The sequence below is a fragment of the Chelonia mydas genome, chromosome 3 (assembly GCF_015237465.2).
Source record: "Chelonia mydas isolate rCheMyd1 chromosome 3, rCheMyd1.pri.v2, whole genome shotgun sequence".
NCBI classification, from domain to species: domain Eukaryota; kingdom Metazoa; phylum Chordata; order Testudines; family Cheloniidae; genus Chelonia; species Chelonia mydas.
Genome location: NC_057851.1, coordinates 116456284 through 116481264, shown reverse-complemented (window position 1 = coordinate 116481264; position 24981 = coordinate 116456284). Strand labels below are relative to the sequence as shown.

The following is a 24981-nucleotide window of genomic DNA, read 5'->3' as shown; positions in this document are numbered from 1 at the left end:
GAAGAAATAGATTAACAGAGCCAGAAGAGTACCCAGAAGTCACCTACTACAGGACAGGCCCAACAAAGAAAATAACAGAACGCCACTAGCCGTCACCTTTAGCCCCCAACTAAAACCTCTCCAACGCATTATCAAGGATCTATAACCTATCCTGAAGGACGACCCATCACTCTCACAGATCTTGGGAGACAGGCCAGTCCTTGCTTACAGACAGCCCCCCAACCTGAAGCAAATACTCACCAGCAACCATACACCACACAACAAAAACACTAACCCAGGAACCTATCCTTGCAACAAAGCCCATTGCCAACTGTGTCCACATATCTATTCAGGAGACACCATCATAGGGCCTAATCACATCAGCCACACTATCAGAGGCTCGTTCACCTGCACATCCACCAATGTGATATGTGCCAGCAATGCCCCTCTGCCATGTACATTGGCCAAACCGGACAGTCTCTACGTTAAAGAATCAATGGACACAAATCAGATATCAAGAATTATAACATTCATAAACCAGTCAAAGAACACTTCAATCTCTCTGGTCACTCGATTATAGACCTAAAAGTCGCAATATTACAACAAAAAAACTTCAAAAACAGTCTCCAACAAGAGACTGCTGAATTGGAATTAATTTGCAAACTGGACACCATTATATTAGGCTTGAATAAAGACTGGGAGTGGATGTGTCATTACAAAAAGTAAAACTATTTCCCCATGTTTATTTTTGCCCCCTACTGTTCCTCACACATTCTTGTCAACTGCTGGAAATGGCCCATCTTTATTATCACTACAAAAGGTTTTTTTTCCTCTCCTGCTGGTAATAGCTTACCTTAACTGATCACTCTCGTTATAGTGTGTATGGTAACATGTATGTTTCATGTTCTCGGTGTATATAAAATATTCCTACTATATTTTCCACTGCATGCATCCGACGAAGTGGGCTGTAGCTCACTAAAGCTTATGCTCTAATAAATTTGTTAGTCTCTAAGGTGCCACAAGTACTCCTGTTCTTTTTGTGGATACAGACTAACACGGCTGCTACTCTGAAACCTGACTTTTTCTGGAATTTCTACAATTACTGATTTCTGGTGTGTCCAGACATGCCACAAAGAGTGGCTGAGTTTGGCATTTTTTCTCCTGAGGACAGCCAGAAACCAGAGGTTCACACTTAGGGTACATGAAAATAGAAAATATTGGAAAGAATAAAATGTTTTTGAAGCTCAGAAAATGTTCACTTAGACGTCTGGCACGTAAATACTGAGTTACAGGTGGTTTATGTTGATGTGATATGTGTATTTATTGCTAATGTGTGAAGTCTCATAACTGCTGCTGCACAGACTGTCAATTCGATAAAATTTAGTGGTAAAAAAGTTAGTATAGATGCTCTATCTTATGGTGATGTCACACACAAGATAGATTTTGGATGGGAGACTCTTACGTGTGACAGAATTACCATCTTAATATCACTTCTGCAGGGCTCATGCACTTTAAAATTTAGCACTACATCACTGATTATATCACACAAACACACACACAAATGAGCTAGCCAAAGAAATAAAAAGTGTCAGAAAGTTTTCTTAAGGTGTGAAAAACATCTTGTTTCACATTAATCAAAACCAGCCCTATCCATGAAAATTTGCAAACTACCAAAAAGACAACCACAAAATCCTCCTCTCTGTGCTGAGAATAAGCATGAAACTTTCCAGCCCAAAAAGCAATTGGAGGTCTAACATAGTGAATGCCAGTGAAAATGAGATAGGATCAGAGTCTAAAATAGGGAAAGAACAAGTCAAAAATTTCTTAGACAAGTTAGATGTCTTCAAATCACTAGACCTGATGAAATGCATCCTAGAATATTCAAGGAGCTGATGGAGAAGATATCTGAGCCATTAGCAATTATCTTTGAAAAGTCATGGAAGACAGGAGACATTCCAGAAGACTGGAAAAGGGCAGATATAGTGGAAATGGAAATAAGGACAACCTGGGGAATTACAGACCAGACAGCTTAACTTCTGCACCTGGAAAGATAATGGAGCAAATAATGAAGAAGTCAATTTGCAAACACCTAGAAGATAATGAGGTGATAAGTAACAGCCAGCATGGATTTGTCAAGAACAAATCATGTCAAACCAACCAGATAGCTTTCTTTGACAGGGTAACAAGCCTTGTAGACAGGGGGGAAGCGGTAGATGTGGTATATCTTAACTTTAGTAAGGCTTTTGATACTGTCTCGCATGACCGTCTCATAAACAAACTAGGGAAATACAACCTAGATGGAGCTTCTATAAGGCGGGTGCATAACTGGTTGGAAAATAGTTCCCGGAAAGTAGTTATCAGCGGTTCACAGTCATATTGGAAGGGCATAATGAGTGGGTTCCTGCAGGGATCAGTTCTTCATCCGGTTCTGTTCAATATCTTCGTCAATGATTTAGAGAATGGCATAGAGAGTACACTTATAAAGTTTGCGGACGATACCAAGCTAGGAGGGGTTGCAAAGTGCTTTGGAGGATAGGATTAAACTTCAAAATGATCTGGACAAACTGGAAAAATGATCTGAAGTAAACAGGATGAAATTCAATAAGGACAAATTCAAAGTACTCCACTTAGGAAGGGACAATCAGTTGCACACATACAAAATAGGAAATGACTGCCTAGGAAGGAGTACTGTGGAAAGGGATCTGGGGGTCATAGTGGATCACAAACTAAATATGAGTCAACAATGTAACGCTGTTGCAAAAAAAGCAAACATAATTCTGAGCTGTATTAGCAGGAGTATTGTAAGCAAGACACAAGAAGTAATTCTTCTGCTCTACTCTGTACTGATTAGGCCTCAACTGGAGTATTGTTGTGTCCAGTTCTGGGCGCCACATTTCAGGAAAGATGTGGACAAATTGGAGAAGTCCAGAGAAGAGTAACAAAAATGATTAAAGGTCTAGAAAACATGACTTCTGAGGGAATATTGAAAAAATTGGGTTTGTTTAGTCTGGAAAAGAGGAGACTGAGAGGGGACATGATAACAGTTTTCAAGTACATTAAAAGTTGTTACAAGGAGGAGGGAGAAAAATTGTTCTTCTTAATCTCTGCGGATAGGACAAAAAGCAATGGGCTTAAATTGCAGCAAGGGCAGTTTAGGTTGGACATTAGAAAAAACGTCCTAACTGTCAGCGTGGTTAAGCACTGGAATAAATTGCCTCGGGAGGTTGTGGAATCTCCATCACTGGGGATTTTTAAGAGCAGGTTGGACAAACACCTGTCACAGGTGGTCTAGATAATACTTAGTGCTGCCTTGACTGAGTGCAGGTGACTGGTCTAGACCAGTGCTACTCAAAGTGGTGGTCCATGGACCGGTGCGGGTCCGCTAGCCATCGGCTGCCGATCTGCATGCACATTGGAAAAAAAAAATTGTTGTTCCCCCACATCAGATAGCTTGAGAAGCACTGGTCTAGATGACCTCTCCAGGTCCCTTCCAGTTCTATGATAAGGAAGAAAATGGAGAAAATTGTAAGCACCTGCCAAAGTGGTAGTTGCAATGAAAGTGCTTCTTCAGATTATATGTGGAGAGTACAATGCGGGGGTAGGGCGGAGAAGGGCTGGTGGGGTGAAGAATTTTTGTCCAAACCCCAACAGCGCTAAATCCAAACAAACCCAACTCTGGGTAAATTCCCCAGGCACCTTGTTATTTGCTACTGGAGGTTCGTTCCTCGTTAGGTCGCTCGCTAAACCCGGACCTAATGCTCGTTCATCACTGCACCCTAAAATGCCCGGCGGTAATTTCCCGGGCTCAGTCCTGGGAGAAGAGCGCCACGCTGACTGGCCGGGAGGGAAGCCGAGAGCGGTGCAGGTGGGAGCAGCCCTGCCTGGGGGCTGGCGTGCGCAGGGAGGCAGCCCCGCGTTCACGCCGCGTGTGGACACTCTGAGCCGGACTCAGGCTTGTCCACACGGGAGAGGACTTGGCGCGCGCGCCGCTCTTAGCGCCGATTGCGGTCCCGCAGAGGCAGGCGGAGAGAGGGAGGCTGGGGCACAGCCCGGCGAGGAGGCGGGCCCCCGCTCGGCCATATTGCAGGGGGAGCGGCGGGGCGGGGCCAGAGGCGCGCACAGGGACCCGAGCGCAGCCCGCGGCCGGCTGCCAGTGTGCCCAGTCGCCGCAGAGGACAGCCGGGTAAGGGCCCTCCCAGCAGCTCCCCTCTCCTAGCCGGCGGGGCCGGAGCCTGGGAAGCCGCTCAGCTTCCCGCCCTGGCGCCTGTGTCCGGCCGCGGGAGGACGGGGCGGTGCTGCCAACAGGTGTTGCGGGGATTGGCGCGCCGGGAGCTGCCGCCGCCGGTCTCCCCGCTTCTCCAGGGCGCGGTGCTGCCGAGGCAGAGTGGGGGGCAGGCAAGCGAGCCCTGCCGGCTCCGGGTGTGGGCAGACCGGAGCCTAGAGTCCGCCTGCGGCTTGACCCCAAGAGCTGTTGGGCTCCCCCCCCCCCCCCCGCCCTTCCCTGGTGGCTGTTTAAGGGCAAAGGGAGCCCGCTGCTGCCCTGGCCCCTCAGGGGCTCTCTGGGCAGGACCCTTCAGCGGCTCCTCGCAAGGACTCTAAACCAGCTGCTTTGCGAGGCAGGATCTTAATTGTATTGAATGCGTCCGACCTGCCTGCTGGCAGCAGCCCGGGCGGGCGGACTGTGTTGCAAACCAAGGGGTGACAATAGTTTCCAGTTTCTGCTCCCTCCTTCTTCTTTCCCAGGTTATTAAGCTTATACAGCTCAAGAAAGGTGTGTCTGGCCAAATGACCTTCTCTGGTTGCAGCTGGCTCCCCCCCCGTGGGCGAGGTCACTTGTGGTTTTCTTTTCTTTTTTTTAAGCAGTGGAGTTCCTTAGTAATTGTTGGTCATGTCTGAATCATCCTTGCTGCTCCTCCTGATTACTTAAGAATCCCAGCAGAGGTTTTAAAGTTCTTTACTTTGCCCCCTTCTCAGTAAACCAGAACTTTTTCCACTCTCCTGTTACCAGATCTCTTTAAAATAGAAGAAACACCTTCAAGCCACTGCAGGAGCATTTGTTTCTGGAATAACAGAACCACTGCAAGAACTGAAAATGCCCAAACCGGTGAGTGTTATATTTCATGTCTTCTATCTTGTGGCATTCAATGTACATTCTATGTTTTACTGTAGATTGGTAATTTACTTTTTTTTAGGTGACTGTTTCCTTCTAACACTTTTCACAGAGAGATCACAGTATATCTGGTCTCAGTACTCATCCTCAACGGAAATCAGCACAACCCCTTCAAAAGTTGAGCCTGGGAGCTTAAATTATAACTATTAGACACTAAAAAGAACGGACTGAACAGAGACAGTGGTTTATAACAATCTATAACCCTTTCCTCCCAGCTGTCTTCCCCCTCCCTCCTCTCCCCCCCCCCCCCATGACTGAAGGGGTGTTAATGGGCCCTTTCATCTTGAATGGTCCCTTGAAATATGTATTAACTATTTATGCTGAACAGTCTGTTCCACCTTATACTTAGCTGTAACACCCTGAGTATATCTCTCAAACCTGAAGAAGAGCTCTGGATAAGCTCGGAAGCTTGAGTGTCCTGGTCCAAGAAAATATATTACCTTGCCTGCCTTGTTTCTCTATTTCCTTCTATGTTTAGATGGATTATAGAAATTAAGACATCACAATTTGAGAGATCCATGCCAATTCCAAATCTTTTTGATAGGGCATAGCAGCATGATGAAGTCATATAACTAGAGCCACTGGGGATGGTTTTGTGTGCGTGTTATGCAGGGGGTGCTAGGCTGGCCTCAGGGGGTGGCGTTAGGGTGCAGGGGGTGCTAGGCTGGCCCGAGGGGCTAGCGGGGGGCGGGGACGGCCTGGCAGCAGAGGTCAGGCCTGCACTCACTGGCAGGAAGCAGCAGGAGCGACCCCAGCCTGCCCCATTCGAGCTCCCGGAGTGTTAGGGGAAGGGGACAGAAGCTGGAAGGGGGCAGGGCCTTGGGGGAAGGGGTGGAGTGGTGCCTGGGGTGGAGTGGGGATGTTGTCCTGGGCCTGCACCCCCCTAGGGATGGCCCTGCATATAACCATCCAATATAAAAATCAAATGTTGTGTGGGGAGAGACAAGGTGTGCTCAAGTGAGAGAGACAATTTGTAATTCTAACAGAATCAGAAATCCTATTCTCCAGTTCTTAATTTAAACTTTTATTTATTTAGACTTTTTTAAATTTTAAACTTTTTATACTAGTATTTAAAATTATATAGTACCTTAATCTAACTATACAAAACTCTACCCCAAGGGCAAGTAACTGTTTTTGGTGGGCAAAAATATAATTAATTTTGTTCATTTATGGTTAACATGAGTGAGCAGACTTTGAACCTGAGTTGGTAAATCTTTGTAATTTTGCAAGGTTGCCTTAAAGGTAGAGGGGCATGTGTGTGTTCCTTTGTAAAAGAGCTCATTTATAGCCTGTGGACTGACAAGTGTCTGAGGCTAAGTCTACTTCGTAGTGATTTAAGTGTTTTGGTTTTTTTAAGATTCATTTGCTATTAAAATGTAATCATTCCAAAAGAGGAGAAATAGACTTATTTCTATGCATTATGAAGTATACTGTGTAAACTCTCTCTGTGTGCATGAAGATATCAGAGCCAAAGAATTCGCTGGTTCCAGCAGAATTTATAACTGAAAAGCGGTTTAGTAATGGACTTTGATTGGATATGGGAGGCAGAGGTCAAACAGCTTGATAAAAATTATATTGTATTCTCTGGAAAGATATTGAAACTAATATGCATACTTAAAGTTCATTGAATAAGTCACTTAATGAATAGGTCACTTCTAGGACAAGAATGCCAAAGGCCTTGCTTTTTCAAAGGTGCTGAGCATTTAAACTCATGGGAACTGCAGATGCTCAGGACCTGAAAATCAGGCCTTGGTTGTGTCAACTATAACTATAAATTGATAAACTGATTTTTAGACTAGAAAGAGAGCATAAGAAGTTTTTTAAATCAAATGCATTTTGTATTCTAAAACCTTCGTATGTTGGTAGGAAAAATACTAACCCTTGAGTAACTTAAAAGGGAGGGATTTTATTATGCTCCCAAATGTAACTTTTAGAGTTAGCAGTTAACAAAGTTGCAACTATTTTGTTTTATCTTCTAGGATAGGTAGTGTGTGTGTCTCTATAAGAGAGTCCTGTGGCCTTTTATCTCTGTTTCTGTCTAGTCAACACTAATATAAGTGTTCTTCTGTAACAGCTCACAGGAAGCACTACATAGGATTTTATTAAGAGGCATGATTTTAGATTTTCATCCAAATATAGGCAGAAATAACTCAATTTTTTTTTCTGTGCAAGCTTGGTCCACTTTTTTTCTTTTTTTAAATGCTGTTGCCAACGTTGCTATAAATATCTTGAAAAACCCGTTGCTAGTTGGGGACATATGACATATAACAATTAATTCACTCAAAAGACTAGAGGCCTGATCAAAAGCTCATTGAGTTCAATGGACTTAGGATCAGGCTTTTGCTGTGTGCTGTGGTTCGCTGTCAGGGGAAATCTTAAAGTTGCTAACCATAAAGGACAAAGTTAGTGCATTACTGCCACTGTATATCTTCCACAGAGGCCTGTCATCAATTTATTTTAAAATGCGGTGCGGCTGTAGCAAGTCAGAGCTCTGTGGCTTTGGGGTTTTTTAGTTATAGCTCTGCTTTGGAAAAAGGGTAAACAGATTTATCTTCCAGTGACTAGCAATTGATGTTCCACCCATCATAATGAAGAGTTTGTTTAATTGTGTTGCCAATGACAATTGTACTACAGTCCAAGGTTAACATGTATATGGACTGCAGAATGTCTAAAAAATTTCTGACTGACGATTCAATGTTCAGTAAAAATAGTACAATCTCTCTCCTTTCTTTATGTAAGAATATATGCCTTTCTATTGATGAGAAGTAGTAATGTGAAGTTCTTTTATAAATTCTGCCCCCCTAGAAAAAATACCTTTTTCAGATTCTAATATTGCATTATGAACAATTTACCCAGTTTGCAATCTGCTTAACAGGAGTGTGCATGCACACACAAATATCATATCCATTGAGAGTTTTATTAAGTGGATCCATTTTGTCTTCCCTCCTCCTCCATGCTGTTTCTCCAGTTTGCATCTTGGTATTGACGTTTTTACAGTTAAGATGGAAATATCGTAGTGTCAGTGGAAAGTGTAAAATGCTGCGGAGACTATCCTATAACCTTCATAGACTACCAAAGTGGCATTGGCAAACAAACTTTTTGAAATCATTCAGTTGGAATAATCTGAACTCATGGGCTCTGATTAATTTATGCTGAAAGGTACTGTAGGCTGAAGAAAAGTTCTTTCATCTAATCAACAAAAGCTGCTTACAACCATGTTCTTAATTCTACCTGAACTGAGCATGACACTGGAGCAATACCTGACAGAGATTGATATTGTTCCTCTCCTTTTGCTGGCTACTAAGTGAATAGAGAAGAGCCAGAATGTTGACAGGTGTGTGTGAGAGCAGCTGGGGAAGGGCAGCCAGCACCTCCTTTGGTTGGTTTCTGAGCCACGTGCCCTATTGGCTAGGATTTACAGGCATGGCTCTGTGGCAGCACTTACTGATCTAGCATAAACCCAGTCTTTATAATCAGTACTTAATCTGCTGTTCAGTAGACCTAACTCGTATGTTTACTGGAAAAGGATAGAAGAAGAATCATACTGGGATTACTTTATTAGAATACGTTGCTCAGTCTGCCAGTTTCAAATTAGGGGTGATTAATTTGGACTCTTCCCAGCCCTGCCGCTTGTTTTTTACTATCATTAAATAGGATTTTTATCAGTTTATAGGACATTGTGGGATAGAAATTAAAGCTGTCACTTCAGAGCTGGAACTGCATTGTGAGAGATCAGAAAAGGATAATGCCCTCTGGCCAGAAGATTTAGCGACCCCTAAAGGGGAGTTAACATACTAAGTTAGATTCTGTCTATTTTCTGTTTAAAGTAGGTAAGATGTTGACTCCTTTACAGTGATGTGGTGATCTGGTATAAACAAATATGATTTATCTATTCATATTTCATACCATCATTGATGGGAGACTTTGAGATGACCGATTGCTCTTATTTTTCATAATAGTCCCTTTTTAAAATTGATTAAAAAGCTCTAATTCAGTAATTTAAAAACTTAAAAAAAAAATCCTTGAAACCAAAACTAACGAAACAAACGTACACAGTTTAGAGCAGTGGTTCTCAAAAAAAATTTTCGCGGACTACTTGAAAATTGCTGAGGGTCTCAGCGGATTACTTAATGATCTTTCCAAATGGTGTTTGTACCATTAGCTAACTATTGTAAAGTGCTTTGGATAAAAGCACTATATTAAAAAAAACTTAATAATTAACATTTTTTGGTTCTACAGATAAAAGCACACAACTCATATTTTAATATCAGTAGTCTTACGTTTCTAATGCGATGGATGTGCCCTCTCTCCCGTGCTGCGGCAGCCCCCGAGCTGGAGCTGAGAAGGAGGAGGGGTCTCTCCCTGGCAGCTGCAGCTCTGGATCTGGGGAAAGTTGCCTCTTTCTCTGGCTGCCGCAGCCCTGCACATCCCAAATTCCCCCCACCCCCTCTTGTCACCCCTCTGCCCCCTCCCGCCTACCCCTTATTCCCCTCCCCCCCCCCCCCCCCCCGATCACCACCTCACCTTACATGTGCATCTTCTCCAGGGTCTAGACGCCAATTTAGTGGAGCCACGCCTGCTCCATGAGCCATGGCCTGTGGCCTTTTGTTTTCTTGTGTGCGGCTGCCCAGGCTCACACCTTAGAGGGAACTATCCGTGGACCACCTGAATGGAGCTCACGGACCACTGTTTGAGAACCTCTGGTCTAGAGATCATTACCTTTTTGGTTCCATTTGTCATTTTATACAAAGAGATTCATTGCTTAAAATCAGGACACTGGCAGTACTACTGCTATAGTGGCTTGTATTTATTAGTAGCTTTTTTTTCCTTACTACTAAATTAATCCAATCATATCCCAGCACTGTCAGCTACATTTGAGGGAATTTCTATTGAGTCTTGTGATGTACATTTTACCTTACAGAAACTGCTATAAGATGAATTAAAAACTATCAACAGTACTATATGGCAGCTCCAAAAAATACCAACACAATTAAACTAAAATTGTGGATTTTTCAACAAGCATGTAATAAGTACAAAGTGTAACTGTTCTGAAGGTAGACACACTCTTAAATAAGCTATTTAGTGCACAGCTTTAGGTCCCCAATCCATGTGTGTTTGGAGGTTGGGATGGAAGCCGTTTGGGATGGAAGCAATTATCAGTCAATTACTAGCAAACCAAAACTGTGTAAGTTCCTTAGACAATGGTTCCCTAGATTATGCATACTAAATTATTTGAGCAAGTATAAGTAGATGTCATCCTGCTCTGAAGGGATTTACCTAGACTCTGCCTGAGATTTGTTTATCTTGAAAACAAAATAGTAGAAAAAAGTCTAAACTCAAAGTTCTGCAGAAGTTGCTAGGGAAGGGTTTGCAGAAGTGTACTTTGGTGAAACCCTTCTCAGTAAATAGAGGGAGGGGAAGCCACAAATGTAAGGGGCAGCAGAAGAAAGTGTGTAGGTGGCAATAGGGAGGGAGCGTAGTTGTTGGCAGGAAGTCAGTTGTGTTGGGCCTGGAACATGAAAAGCTTGACTTGGAAGGTGAGAGGAAGCCAGTGAAGGGCATTGTGAGATTGATATGGACACAATGGCAATAGAGGAAGGTATTTGACTTTTTTCTAATGCAGTAATTTTTTTGTACAGATGCAGAATGGTTCTTTCAGGATCTACAACCAAAGCTCTGTATACTAACATCAGTCACTTTTTTTCTTTGCTGTACTGAGTTTGATAGTGATTTATCTCTAACTTTTTGCCCAGCATATAATTTGGATTTTTTAGTAAATTCTTTTTCTGATCAGAGCTGAGCAAGTCCTGTGTAATGAATGATTTACTTAACAAACCTAGTCTTGCCTTCTGCTGGTGGCAACTTTCTCAGACTTATTTGGTCTTGGTTCCTATTTTATGTGGGGCTGTTACCTCTGGATGCTTCCCCCTACCCCCCAAGCTGTGTGCGGCAGTGACTGGTCAGATAAGTCTCAGGGTATGTTTCCTGATTTAGTCGAGTGCATACAAGTTTTGTGGATACCGGAAAGCAGATTTCATATTTAGCTTCTACAGATTTGTGAGATTGGCTCTCTCTACATTTATGCCTCTAAAATTCAGTCTCTCTTACTTTCCTGGAAGGCAACCCCTAAAAAGGGGGTGAGTACGGTCAGAAGAATTCATTTTTAAACACCTGAGAAAATAGTCTTGATAAACTTTTCCCCTTCCGTACCTCCATCCCAAAACCCACCCGGCTCTATTCCTCATGTACCTTTAACTGTGGAGGACAATGGACTTCTGAGTTCATGTTTCATAAAGGAATTATCTCCTTCAATTCTTCGTATCAGATTGGCGTACTGGACTTGAGTCTAAAACTAACAAAACTCTTGTATATGTTGACACTCACAAGCTGTTCACAACAATGTCTATTGCACTTAATTCCTCCTCCCCCCCAAGATGAATTTTTACTATCCTTTCAAGATTGGTTTAGCTATCAAAGCCAATTTAATGTTTAAAAGTACTCACGAGTAATATAAGCAGTATATTTATATTTGTACCGTACCAGTCCCTGCCGCTTGTCTCCTCACCCCCCCGCCCCCTTGCTCCTCACCGCCTTGCTCCTTAAGCGTTGTGTGTCCCACCTCTCTCCAGAGAGGTGACACATGCAGGAGCAACAGGGAAAAAAGGGGAGGGGCTGATGCTTCCCCCACCCCTGCCCAGGAAACTGCCGTGGCAACAGGGAAACCCCCTGGTGGCCGCATGTGGCCATGGTGGCTGCATTTGAGAAATGGTGGTTTAATGTCTTGTCTTATTCGAAATTAAAAAAAAAAAAAAAAAAAAAAAAAAAAGTGGGCTACCTTATAGTAAAGAAAAAAGCTCTGCGCGTCCATTTGGAGACACTACACAACAAAAAACCTGATAATTTTAAAAGTAGGTCAGATTTTGAGACTAAAATTACTTCATGACCTTTACACATTTGTATGTGTGTAATTAGCACTCTTATTTAGTGCTTCTGTCCCAGGATCTCAATGTACTTCCAATGATATTGGGTCTTGCATCAACCCTGAAGCAGATAAGCATTGTCCCATTTTACAGATGAGTGATCTTGTTCCCAGTTGTATGGTGGACTTGTTTAGTGTCCTCAGGTAAGCTACTGAAAACTGTACCCAGCCCACAGAAGTCTGGGACTGAGCTGGGAACAAAACTTGAGCCCTGACTTGCATTCCCTTACTCTAACCACTGAGACCACACTCCTTTCCTGAAGGATGCAGTGGGCCACATCTGGCTTCTCCTCAGTCATGTGAGGTAATTCTATTGATTCATGTGAATAAGCAAGCAGGATTTGGTCCAATATGTAAAGTTGATAACAGCTGAACATAAGCCCTGGGGAGGAAAGATGGTCTTGTGGGTAAAGGTTTCTGATTTGAAGATTTGGATTTTTATTCTCGGATGTGGCACAAGCTTGACTTCTTTGCACCACAGTCTCCTCCTCTATAAATGGAGATAATGCTTCCCTATCTAAAAGGTGCATTGGGAAATAATATTTAATAAAGGACTTGGAGATTCTCAGTTGGAAGGTGCAATAGAAGTGTAGAGTATTCTGTATAAGCCTTCTTTCTCATGGGTACTGCAAATTCCTGATACTCCACGAGGAGTATTCAAGAGGATTTTGTTTAATTGGTTAGCAGACTCAACTGTCTAAAACAGGTGTCATCCAAAGAGGAGTCTAGTTTAAAATTGAGCATAGTTTGTTTACAAACCTTTTGGAAAATTGAAGTTTCTCCTCCTTATGTACATTTTGCATAGTCAAACCACAGATGCCTTGCTGTGTGTTAGTAGCAGTATCGCTAATGAAGTAAGAGTAGAACTGAAGAGAGGGTTGCATTTCAGAAAGAACCCAGTTTGCAGTGGCACCAGGGGCTCAGGAATGCAAGCTGGGGCAAGGCTTTCATGCCACCTTCTGCATGCTAATAAAACATTTTTTTCCTACAGCTCAGCCTGCCTCTCATATCACTTATTACTAACAAAACAATTCCATCTTGACTTGCACTGACCTCTCTTTACGTGAGAGCAAATAGTAATTATTTATCACTCAAAGCGTCTCCTTGACTAGAATGTAAAGTTTTTAAGGCAGTGCACTCCACAGATGCCCACAGAGAATGTGTAATGTGATGGAGGGAAGCAGGTAGCTGTGGAATGGGTAAAACCTAAGAAAAGAAGGGGGAGAAAAGGTTTGTGGCCAAATCAAATAATGCTTCCCTATCTAAAAGGTGCATTGGGAAATAATATTTAATAAAGCATTTTTGACACATTTTTGACACACATGGGATTTGCATGGTCTCTGAAACTAGGCCCAGATAATAATGCCTTACTTTGGGGAAATTGTAAGTGTTGCCACCTCTTTTCATGTTCTCTTCTCACACATTCAGTTCCCTAAAAATATCCCTTCATTTACCATGATGCCTGTGAGGTAACTGCGGAGAGCCTGATTACTAGTAAGAGCTTTCCAATGGGTATAGCTTGTGCCTCTCATCCCTTTCTGGGCACATTCTTACTCCTCCACTTCCCCCGGACCCTCACTCTGTATTTCCTGAACTGCCTGGACGTGACCCTCTGGAAGTGTACATTACTGGCCTCTCCTTTCATCTGCTTTCCCTGTTCTCACTTCCTCACCCATTCATCTGCTCTGGCGGTGCCATAGTTAGACCCATAACGTTCATAGAGCACCTCTTGAATAGTAATGTTATATGCTGGTAGTGCTGAGACATTCTAAGCAGGTTGTGTTCATGCTACAGTGGCCAGCGTATTTAGTCATTGGACAAAATCTACTTTGAGAAGGGAAACCTGGACTCTGATACTGCGTGTTCCTAGGCAACAAATTTACCATAGGATCTTCAGCTTCCTCCAGATATGGTCTGAAGGGTCTTAAGGTTAATGCATCCTCCAGAGGGTGTACCATGAGAGAGTAAACTTTCAAAGCAATGCCACCACTGAGCGGAAAACACGAGTATTACTGGTTTGGGTTTGAGTTAAGCACCTGAACTTGCACTTACACCGGTAGTGGTTTTCCAGCTTGATCCCTTAAATTTAATAAAGATACCAAGTGGTCTTGAAATATTTTATAGGGCTTATCCATAATATTAAGCTTTGTTTTATTTGATTACAAAAGGGTATTCCATTACACGGTCAAAAAACTACTAAAGCAATGTCAAATGGCTAAAAATCCCTGAAATTGTTCATAAGCCTGAAAGTTTAGAATGTTTATTTCTAGTGTTGATCAAACACTAATATTTACAGCTCTTGCTAACCATGAAGCAAACTTTGAACTCCATTTTTAGAGTCTAGACTGAGTGGCAAAACATTCAGCAACTTCTGTAAACAAAGCCATTCATGTTTTAAAAGCTTCAGTTTAGGGTGTAAAGAGCTTATTCTTGCAAATACATTGAACTATATTAACAGGATGCAATTTTTTGTGTACAGCTGTTGTGACAAAAGTGTCTAATCTGTAAAGGAGTTTCATGCAGTGGCTTGCAGATTTCCTTGGTGTTTACCATTTTAATACAAAGAATCTATTGTTTGCTGTGGTCTGTGAACCATTTGTCATCAAGAGGAGTAGTGCTGTGTTGAAGTAATCAGAAATGGTTGTGTGTTACAGCAGTTCTTGTGTGTACAAATATGGCACACTAAGTAAGTGCTAATAAAGTCTTTATCACATCCCCTATTCTGTAATAAGCCAAATAATTAAAAGTATGTTAGCTTTTTTTAGTGGAAGACTTCAAAAGTTCTCTTCACTTTTAAAAGCCAGGCTGCATTAATAAAATGACAAACCCGATGTTATGACAAGTTTAAAGCTTAAAATTTTGGAACTTTCCAGGGCTAAATAAAATTGCTTTGTCTCACTGAAAAGTTGGGAATGTTTTTTGTTTTTGTCTTTTGTCTTAAGCCATGAAAATTTGAGACATTGGATCTTAAACGTGTCACTCATCTGAGACTGAATGCTTGTTCAAGGTGTTAGGTTGGTACAAATGTAGTGTGGGAGGGGCTGCAGGAAGCCTATGTTTGGGAGAGGAGGAGAAATGTTTCTCTGGGAAGTAGGTTTTTCTTTTAATGGCAATTGTTTGAAGCTGCTCAGAGGTCAACAACATTGAACGTCCCAGGGAGGGGGTTAGTGAGCAATATGCACGTGAAACTATTGATGCAGGATCAATTAAACTTCTCTCACAGATATCATAGCCATATCTGTGTATGCATGTAATCTAACACTTTGCAGCCAAAAGGTTCCCAAACACTTGAACTATTTGCATAAAGCTCCAATGAAATTCAGCCACCTCTGGGATAGAGGGCAGCATGTAGTTTTGTTGCATGTCAGTGGAGGGGGGTAGAATGTTTTGGCCAAGGACACCAGTGCAAACCTGAATTCCAGTTTAAAAACTGGTGTGGTATTTTCTAATGTCCATTTAGACCAGAGAGGACTCTGTTTTGAGTTTCTATCCCAGAGACACCCTCCCATTAAGCTGAAATAGTGCTCATTTATTTATCTTGGGCTGAAGAGCCAAGTTGGCCTTATTAATATAGCTGGCTGAAGAACAGGAATGAGTCTTTGCCTGCCTGCCTCCCCCCCCCCCGCCCCAAAAAAAAAAAAAAAAAAAAAAAAGGCTTTTTTCACTCCAAAAAACTTGGACGTTTGACCAGCTCTATTTGTTGGGCTTTGATCTTATAATTCTAGAATTTCCAGATCAGGGGTCTCTGTTTTTGTGCACGTTGAAGTTACTTACAACAGTGGAAACTAAGTTTAAAACAGTGTCCTACAATACCTTGGGCAAACACTATGGAATTAAGTAAAACCTTACCGAATGACGTTTAATAGCTTTGGGGTCCATTGTATTGAAAATGCATATGTTTATGTACTATTGTGGGCTTGTATGGAACTTCACTAGGAGGAAGAAGAATTAATTTAATCTCTGGGAGATAATGTGAACTTCAAAAGATTACATTGACCAATATAGCGCAGACAATTGATCTTTTGGGATATCTGTGAAGTGGAATTCCTAGGAAGTACTGTACTGGGCAGGAGGGGATTGCAACCCCCCACCTACAATCTAAGCCTATGAAACTTCGCTCAGAGGGGAGACCTTTTGTCTGGTGATCACCTGTTGCAGGAGGACAGTTCAAAGACCCAAAGTGGATTCTCTAGGGACCAATAGACAAAGGATTTTTGGATAAATAGCCTGGTTTTAAACAGGCCCAGGGCATTCATTCTGATCCAGTAAATGGACAGGACCCTGAGACCTTAGGGAAGCGTTGGAAGGACTGACACCAACCAGAGCCCTTGTGTAGATGGATGGGGGTGATCGCTGGTAATCTTATTGGCATGTGTGTAGGTTCCTTTATTGTTTTTTTAAATAAAATATGCTTGCTTAGAATGAACTGGGTAGTAACTTCTAACTAGCAATGACACTGTTTCATCTCTGAGAAGAATAGTGAAGCAGGTCTGTTTAGGCAGGCTCTCTTTTGCTGGGAATAACACAGTGAAGGCAGGGAATTGTTCAGCCTGGAAATACTGTGGTCAGAGGAGAGAAATGTGGGTCTCCACTGAAGAAGAGCAATGGCTAGGAGTCCAGAAGCATGAAAGTGGGTGCCCTTGCTGGATCACTGAGGGGGGGATACAGATGTCATTGCCCTGAACTGTGACAACTACCATTCTGACTTGTTGGCGTTTTACACTCACTTTGCCGTGGCATAAATAATTACATGAGGGTAGGGTAATAGAGAATTGGGGCCCTGGACTAGCCACCCTAGAACCACAAATTCTCCTGTAAAGGAGGCTGTATTCTAGGCAACACTTTGCATTGCCATATTCCTGTCTCTCACCCTCTCGTTTCTTTATGTAAGAAAATAACACTGTCAGTAATTGTGCTATCTCTTTTAAAAAAAAAAAAAATGCTTAGGGAACTAAATCCTGCCTACCTCCCACTTTATTCAATAAGTAAAACCTCACTAACTTGCACTGATAAGCATTCTGCCTGTGACCGACTAACATCTGAAAGTTAAAAAAAAAAAAAAAAAAATTATTCTGTTTAATTCACAGAACCCTAGTAGACGTATTATATAGCTTATAACACTGTTTCTTTTGTAGTTGTCTCTTGCCACCCTTCTATAGAATGGTAGCTAAAATTCATGGTTCGTGTTGCTTTGAATCCTTTCTCTGTCAAAAGAGCCTTTATTACATTTATATAGCAAAGGGGAAGTATGCCTCAGCTGGAAAATGACAAATTCCTTGACCCTCATTCTTTCAAGTGCTATTTAGCTGAGATTCCCCAAATTTACATAATTATCCTGGAGTAGATTTCAGATTGTGACTCCTGGATCTGTTTCTAGGATACTGCCAATACAAGAACTCTTAAGGCTTGGTTACACTTATATTTTATAGTGCTCTAACTTGCTGGCTCAGGGGTGTGAAAAATCACACCACCCCCCCCCCCCCCACCCCCCAGCACAGCAAGTCAGAGTGCTTTAAAGCGCTAGTGTAAACAGGCTCCGAGCACTGGGAGCTGCATTACCAGCACTCAGAGCTAATCGCCTCCTGGAGGTGGATTACCAGGAGCACTGAGAGCTCTCTCCCAGCACTTGCGCGACCACACTCGCACTTCAGAGCACTCCCGCGACAGCGCTTTGAAGTTTCCAGTGTAGCCATGCCCTTACTTAAATGATGAATGTAAGTAGGTAGATACTACTGTGTACTAAAAAGACATTTAAGAAGGCATGAGTTACTATATTAAAACTGATAGCTTTCTTGTTAGAAAAATTGCCCTTGAAGCATAGTAAATTAGATGCAGTAAACATATGGGACAATCTGAAGCTATGTAATATACTTTTTTAAAAACTGAACTTCCTAAGGTTATTGAGCTGCTGTATTTACTTTCAGCATGTTTCCACCTTGCCATGAAAGGCACAAAAGGTCTGTGACAAAGTCCAGCCTGACCAATTTGAATTTTTATCTACTATCTAAACATTAGTGATTGGTGTTCTAAATCTGCTTTGTAAACCCTGAAAAATAACTTTTAATTGTACTGCATGTTGTGGGAGGGGAGGGGGGGAGAAGAGGGGCGATTTGGGTGCATATGACCTAATGCCCACATTTGCTTGTAATGGGAGAAGAAACATTTAGGAGAAACTAATATCTGAGATGTAACGTTTTGCGGTTCAGTGTTAATAAGCAGATGTTGCATCATAGAAAGGATTATCTTGTATAGAGGCAAGTATTTCTTAGCAGTCTGATAGTGTCATTTATTTTAGAGACACAGATGAGTCCCATCTGGTAAAGACAAGTTCATAGCATGCTGTATGACTAAGAAGTATTTCCGTATTCTGTAACTTAAAACTTTAGTGCCAGTCTAGCCGTGTTTCTTACCATGTTATCTGTCTAGGTATGTGAGTTGCAGTTGTTCTCTTCTTCCCCTCTCCCCACCCAAGCTGCCAGCAAGCACTTAAAGTTTTGAGCCAATCTGAACTTGATATTTGTTACCTGGGGCAGTTGGAGGCTGGCACTTTCAGAGGAAATTGAACTAGGATCCTTGTTTAGGAGAGGGAGGATAGGCAGACAAAGGTGAAAGTAGTGCTGGTTGTTTCCTGGCTCAGAGGTACCCAGAAGACTGATTTCCTTCAGAGCAGTTCCATAGAACTTCTTGGGAGGGACATTATGATCACAGAGGGCAGTATAACCTTTAAAATCTAAATTAAAGCCCAAACATTATAAATTAGTTGACCTTTCTTTTGTACTATGCTGGCACAGAACACTTTAAAAGATGTGTATGACATTCTCTGTCAAATGTCTGTCTTGATCTTTCTACTGAATCCAAAAAACTTAAAATACCAAGACAGGCTACTTTAGTGAGCAACAACATTGCAGATTTCGTGATGAAATAAAAGATGATCAAGGAGGGAGTGACTGGAAACAGTGGTAGTTTCCATAAATGGCTTCTCCTACTCCTGTCTCAGTAGACTTTTTCAAGAGGAGTCTTTTTATTTTACAAGCAATGTTGGGTTACAAATTAATTATTTTAAGAGGATAAGCACAAAATTGGTCCTTATAACTTAGAACACAACTATTTAAAAAGACTGGGTTAAAATTCCATTCTGAAATTTTTCAGTGAGTGTACATGCTCACATGCTAAGTCAAACAGCTTATGCTACTAAAAACATCAGACTTGCTTTATTTTGAAGAACTTTGGTTCAGAAATTAAGTAAAGTTTCAAAGGAGCACACAAAGTACATGACTTCATTCCATCACTGAAGTGGAAATACAAGCCTAACGGAAAACTGAGTAGAAAAGAATGCTTTTCTCTTTAGCCAGAAAATCAAGAATTAAAACAAATAGATCATGGATTAGCCCTGACTAGTTCTTGACTTCTAATTTTTTCTTTTTAAAAAAGCTTAAATCTTCCTTAAACATTGTAGTTCAAATTAATAGTTGTCTGAGCCTTTGCTGAAGAATGCAAATACAAACCACAGATTAAAAGTCTGGTTATAAAATCCCTTGCCTTCTCAACTGCTTCAGCTTTCATACTCTAATTTTCCAGACATTGGTGTCTTCTGCAGTAGAGAAGACCTTTATCCTATGTACCACCCCTCCACCCCCAAAATAGTATTCAGAATAAACCTTTCAAGCCTCATTTATGTACTATATAGAATCATAGAATATCAGGGTTGGAAGGGACCTCAGGAGGTCATCTAGTCCAACCCCCTGCTCAAAGCAGGGCCAATCCCCAATTTTTGCCCCAGATCCCTAAATGGCCCCTTCAAGGATTGAACTCACAACCCTGGGTTTAGCAGCCAATGCTCAAACCACTGAGCTATTCCTATAAAGAAGTGTAAAAGGTCACAAGCTCAAATATTTTTCCTCCTCTTGTGGGTCACCTTTTAGGATAATGACAGAGGGGACCTATTTAAAAAAGAGAGATGAAGAGGGGGAAGATGCCTTGAGTTTAATTGCCCTTAATGAGGGATTAGTAAACCAACAAATTGGCCCTGCAAGGTGTAAAAGTTACAAGGAGTCTGGAACCCATTCCTGATACACACCACAAAAATACCCAGTGATGAGTTTAGTAGATAATAGCATAAAAGCTGTTTTCACACTAAGCTGCGTTTTATGCTTTTTATACCATTTTATTTCAAAATCCTCTGCAACTTTAAGAGGTCATCTAGATTGCCGAGGACCTAATCCTACAACGAGAACCATGTGGCTGGAATTCAGTGTGGAGTTCCATTTACTTCACTGGGGTCCTGTGCAACTACAGGTGTCTGCTTGTACTGTTCTCTCTGCAGCTTCTGAACATGGGGCTGTATCTAAACACAAGTTATACCAATTTAAATCTGTTTAGAGACTGGCATAGTCAAAGCAGTGTAACCCCCCTCGTGTGGACGCTCTTGAATCATTTCAAATTAAAAATCTGTTCAAGTGTCCACAATCAGATTTGCACTGAATTTTAACTACCCGGTTTCTAAACCGTACCACAACTTCTGTGCTGCTGCTGGCAATGGCTCTGCCTTCAGAGCTGGGCTCCCAGCCAGCAGCCGCCGCTCTCCAGCTGCCCAGCTCTGAAGGCAGCACTGCCACCAGCAGCAGCGCAGAAGTAAGGGTAGCAATATCAGAACCACCCACCCCCCCACACACAACTCCTTTTTGGGTTAGGACCACTACAATTACAACACTGTGAAATTTCAGATTTAAATAGCTGAAATCATGAAATTTACGATTTTTAAAATCCTATGACCGTGACATTGATCAAAATGGACTGTGAATTTGGTAGGGCCCTACTTAAAAAGATACCGCTGATCTGATACTGGATTAAGTAGGTAGGAGCAGAGCAGCCTTATTTATGGATGGGTCTGAATTAAATTTTTCTTCATACTTCCACTTTTCTGTCCCAATAACAAGTAGGTTGTTCAGAGTAGACATTGTTCAAGTCCAAATCATAGGCTTAGTGTTCCATAGTCCGATAGATAAGTCTTGTAAAAACTGTGATCTTAAATCTGAGCAGTTTGACTCAAGGCTGGGTGTAAACTTATTTTATGATCATGCTGAAAAGCTAAGAGAGGAGATGATTATATAGTTCATCACTTGCACAGTTCTCTCTCTGGCTCTGGGATGGGGTGTGTTCATTCTCCTCATCTTTTCCACTCCGAGTGCACAAGAGTCTCTCTGCACAGGCCAAGCCATGTGTTTTGGGTTTTTTTTTTTTTAAACTTCTGTATATGAAAACACAACACACAATATTTAATACATTTGTTTAAGGCCCTGATCCTGTAAACATAAATAAATAAATATATACATGCCTACTTAATTCTATGCTTGTGAATAAATTACTCAATGTCCATAAGTGTTTGCAGGATTGGGGCCTAAATGTGGAAAGCCAGCATCTTACTGTTCAGCACTTGTATATGCTAAAGTGTAAATATTTCATACATTGTGTATAGTACATACATTATCCCTTTTACTTTTCTGACCTTCTACCATATTGGTGGGTTTTGCTCTCTCTTAACTAAGGGCCAAATTTCAGTCTTGGGATAATGCCAACATTTATTAGTGATGTCCTAAATGGTGAGCTGTCGTGCTGTCCCGTGCAGAGATGACTTCCCCTTTGGAAGTCTCCCTCTTATGCATCAGGCTTCCTCCTTAACTCCCTTCCACTGAGGTTTCTGTTGCTGATAGACTACTAACCTATCTGCTCCCACCATAGCATCTTCTCCATTTGTCTGTACCTATGCAATTTAGATTGTCTGCCTGTTTGCTTTGGCTCTCATCTGTGGCCACTACTTTTCTGTGGGCCTTGCTGATTACAGTTCTGGCATCGACCTCACCTTATGGGAAAAAAAATCCTTGTAATCCCTAACTCCTACCAATGGTCTCAAGGAGGCTTAGGCTCTAGACATCGCTTTTGTTACCTTGCCTCAGAGACCAAAAACTTCTACCATGTCTCTGTGTGAATATCCCAGAATCAGCTTTCAGATGGACCACAGAGCTCTTGTTTAGAACAAGGCTTATTAGGAGGGAGGGAGGAATTGTGGGGGGACCTCTTAGATGGAAGACTCCGTAGCCTTACCAGGAAGGCCACAGACCCTTGAAAGTACAGTGGATAATTGAAAGCATGTTCCTCTTTCTAGAGATCAGTCTCTTCAGCTATCCAAGTCCTTGTCTGACCTCTTCGGCACTGACAGAGATCCAGGCCTCAGAACCAAGTCCTTCCCTTAGCTCTGCTGGCCATTTAAGTTGATCATGAACCATTTTTTGAAATGCAGAGTGAGAGGGTTCATTAACTTAGTCTCGTAGTCCCTTCGTTGTCTCAGTCTAAGGAAATTTAATATCTGGATGAACCAGGCAGCCAGTCCAATACATGTTTAGCATTATGGTATAGCCCCACTGCAACAGAGAGCAGATAGGGCAAAGCTGTTAATGTGTAAACTATGTTCTTACAGCTAACCCCTGTTTAAACAACTGAAAAATAAATGAGATGTGGGACCTTTATAAGGGCGCACAGTAGCTGATTGTATGGCTGTTTTCTGTAGCTTCTTTCAATTCTTAAAAATGAAGTATAACCAGGAGGATACCTTGCTGTTGGAGTACTTAATCTTTGATATCCTTTCAAACTAGGGAGATAAAGAACTCTTAATATTCCCCCCACTCATACTGTAATGATGTGCTAGTTACTACTAAATCAAGAAGTGTCTCTTATGTCAGTTGGAATGCCATGTATAGGTAGGCAGTAGGATTCAACTCTACGACAGTAGGAAAAATATCCTTTCAACCTCCCTAGAATCTCTGCAAAAATGTACTTTACCCCACAATGTGGCTTTCAGCCAAAAGTGTAAATAATCTAAAGGAACTGCAGATTTAAGGATTATGAATGTAAGCATTCCTTAGAGGGTGTGGGGAGAGATTAGTATATAATATTATCTGACTTTCTTGTGTTGCAGGGGGTGGGCAAGAAGATTTCTTATTTGGCAGGGGTTAGATCTTCAAATCTTGGTCTTGCCATTTCTAAATAGAACTTTTTTCCGCTTTCATGGCCCCTGCCCCCCGTTAGGTACCCCTAGCGCACATTGTCAAGTTGGAAAATCCTTCCCTTTTGACAGGAAAAAGCTTGCTTTATTTATAAGCATGGAAATTGGGTACTGTCTTACATTTTTAAGGATCCTAGAACTCTGCAAATACTAGAGCTAGGGTGGAAAAGAAGCTTTTGAAAAGTTTAGAAAGTTTGAAAAGTTTTGAAAAGAAATCTAGAACCTTCAAAATTCTCTCATGCTTGACAGTTTTTAAACAAATTGGGTCATCTAGCAGACAACTTCTGGGGTTTGGCCACGGGGGACACAATTTTGCAACTGTTGATTCTCCAACAGGTAAATAACTGGAAGGAAGGAATGGAGAGATTTTTCTAAAACTTGTTGTTTTAATGACTCTTGGCACCTATGTAACTCACTGAAAGTGTCTTATGTTCTAACTTGAAGGTGTTCCATTTTGTAATTAAATACATTAAAACTAGTATTGCCAATATTTTACAATTGACGTAAGTGTAGTTTCATATATAAATTATAATTTTAAAGGACAGTCTCCAGTATCTACATTATTTTTAAGTAGCAGAAAGCTATTTAAACTTGAAACACTGCAAAAGAGCAGATATTTCTCTTCTACCTCTTAATTCCGGTCTAAAATATTTTTTTAAATTTCACTGGTATAGAAGTTTCTCACCTATAGCAGACTTTTCTGGTCTGTTAGTTTTGACTTTCCATAGTGTTGCATTCGTAAAATAATGCCTCCATCTTTTCCCCCTAAGGAGGTGGAAAAATACACCAAAATGTACAATATGTAGCTGGTAAATAAAAATATCCTTGCATTATTTTAGAAATGCAAATTATACATGGAACAAAGAAGGAAGAGGAGGAGTACATCACATCCCCTTTCCCTCGTCTCACGTAGCAAAACTGCCTGTGGTTTCAGGTTCTTGTTCTCATGGTTTTTTACCTCTCCCTTATGGATATTTATGTTGCAATCCTGTGGGTGAAGGGAGGAGTCTTCCTGAGGTGTGCAAAGTGCAATACTTTTTAGGTGACAGTATTGTTGTATCATACCTTCAGATAATCCTTTTCTGGGCCGACATTACTGTGCTGCTCCTTATGATACTTCCTGCAGGCTTGGTTGCTGCTTTCCTGGCTTTTTTTAATTAATAGGCAATTTCTTTGTTTACTAGTAAAATATCTCTAGTGTTCTGCATGCAATACTAACCTTTCCATTTTATACCCTTGATCACTCCTTTTGCCTTTGAAATAAACACAATTAATCAGATTTATTATTATTAAAATACTTGTTCCACAGTGTTCTTAAACCTCCCTTAATGCCTTTTTACATGCCTAGTAGATCTGTTATAAGCATAATTATTGATGTTTATTGGATTAATACTGATTGGCTTGGAAGAATAATCAGCTGCCTTTTACCTTTAAAACCTCATGTTAAATCCAGCTCTAGCATAAGGGGGAGCTGAAAGTATAATTTAAAACTCCCAAATTTAATTTGGTCATGACATCCTTTTAGGATTAAGGGGTATCTTAAATGCAGTGTGCGGTCCTTGCTCACCATGTGCTGTGCTCAGAAGCAATCAACACTAAAATGCTTTCTCATTTAACCAGAAGTCCAATCCAATTCCAGGCTGAATAACAAAACCTTGTGGAGCAATCTGGATAAGCCAGTGAAGTCAGTGCCCTTAATTAACTTTGTCTACGTGATAACACAAAACTCTAATTGAGGAATACGCTAAAATGTAAATAGTCTTTTCAAAATAAAAAAGAGCAAGAGACTAGAGC

General features: G+C 41.4%; 1 protein-coding gene across 2 annotated transcripts in view; it reads left to right on the top strand.

Annotated features, from left to right (window-relative positions):
* The first annotated feature begins 3791 nt into the window (after positions 1-3791).
* The window catches only part of EZR (ezrin), a 53494-nt gene continuing 32304 nt past the window's right edge, over positions 3792-24981 (top strand). Inside the window, exons 1-2 of one of the 2 annotated variants that reach the window (XM_037895078.2) lie at positions 3792-4162; positions 4988-5083. In XM_037895078.2, the coding sequence (XP_037751006.1) occupies positions 5072-5083 (12 nt within the window). In that variant the 5' untranslated portion in view covers positions 3792-4162; positions 4988-5071. Of the gene's footprint in view, positions 4285-4987; positions 5084-24981 lie in introns of both variants that reach the window. The other variant, XM_043544281.1, reaches the window with a different exon arrangement.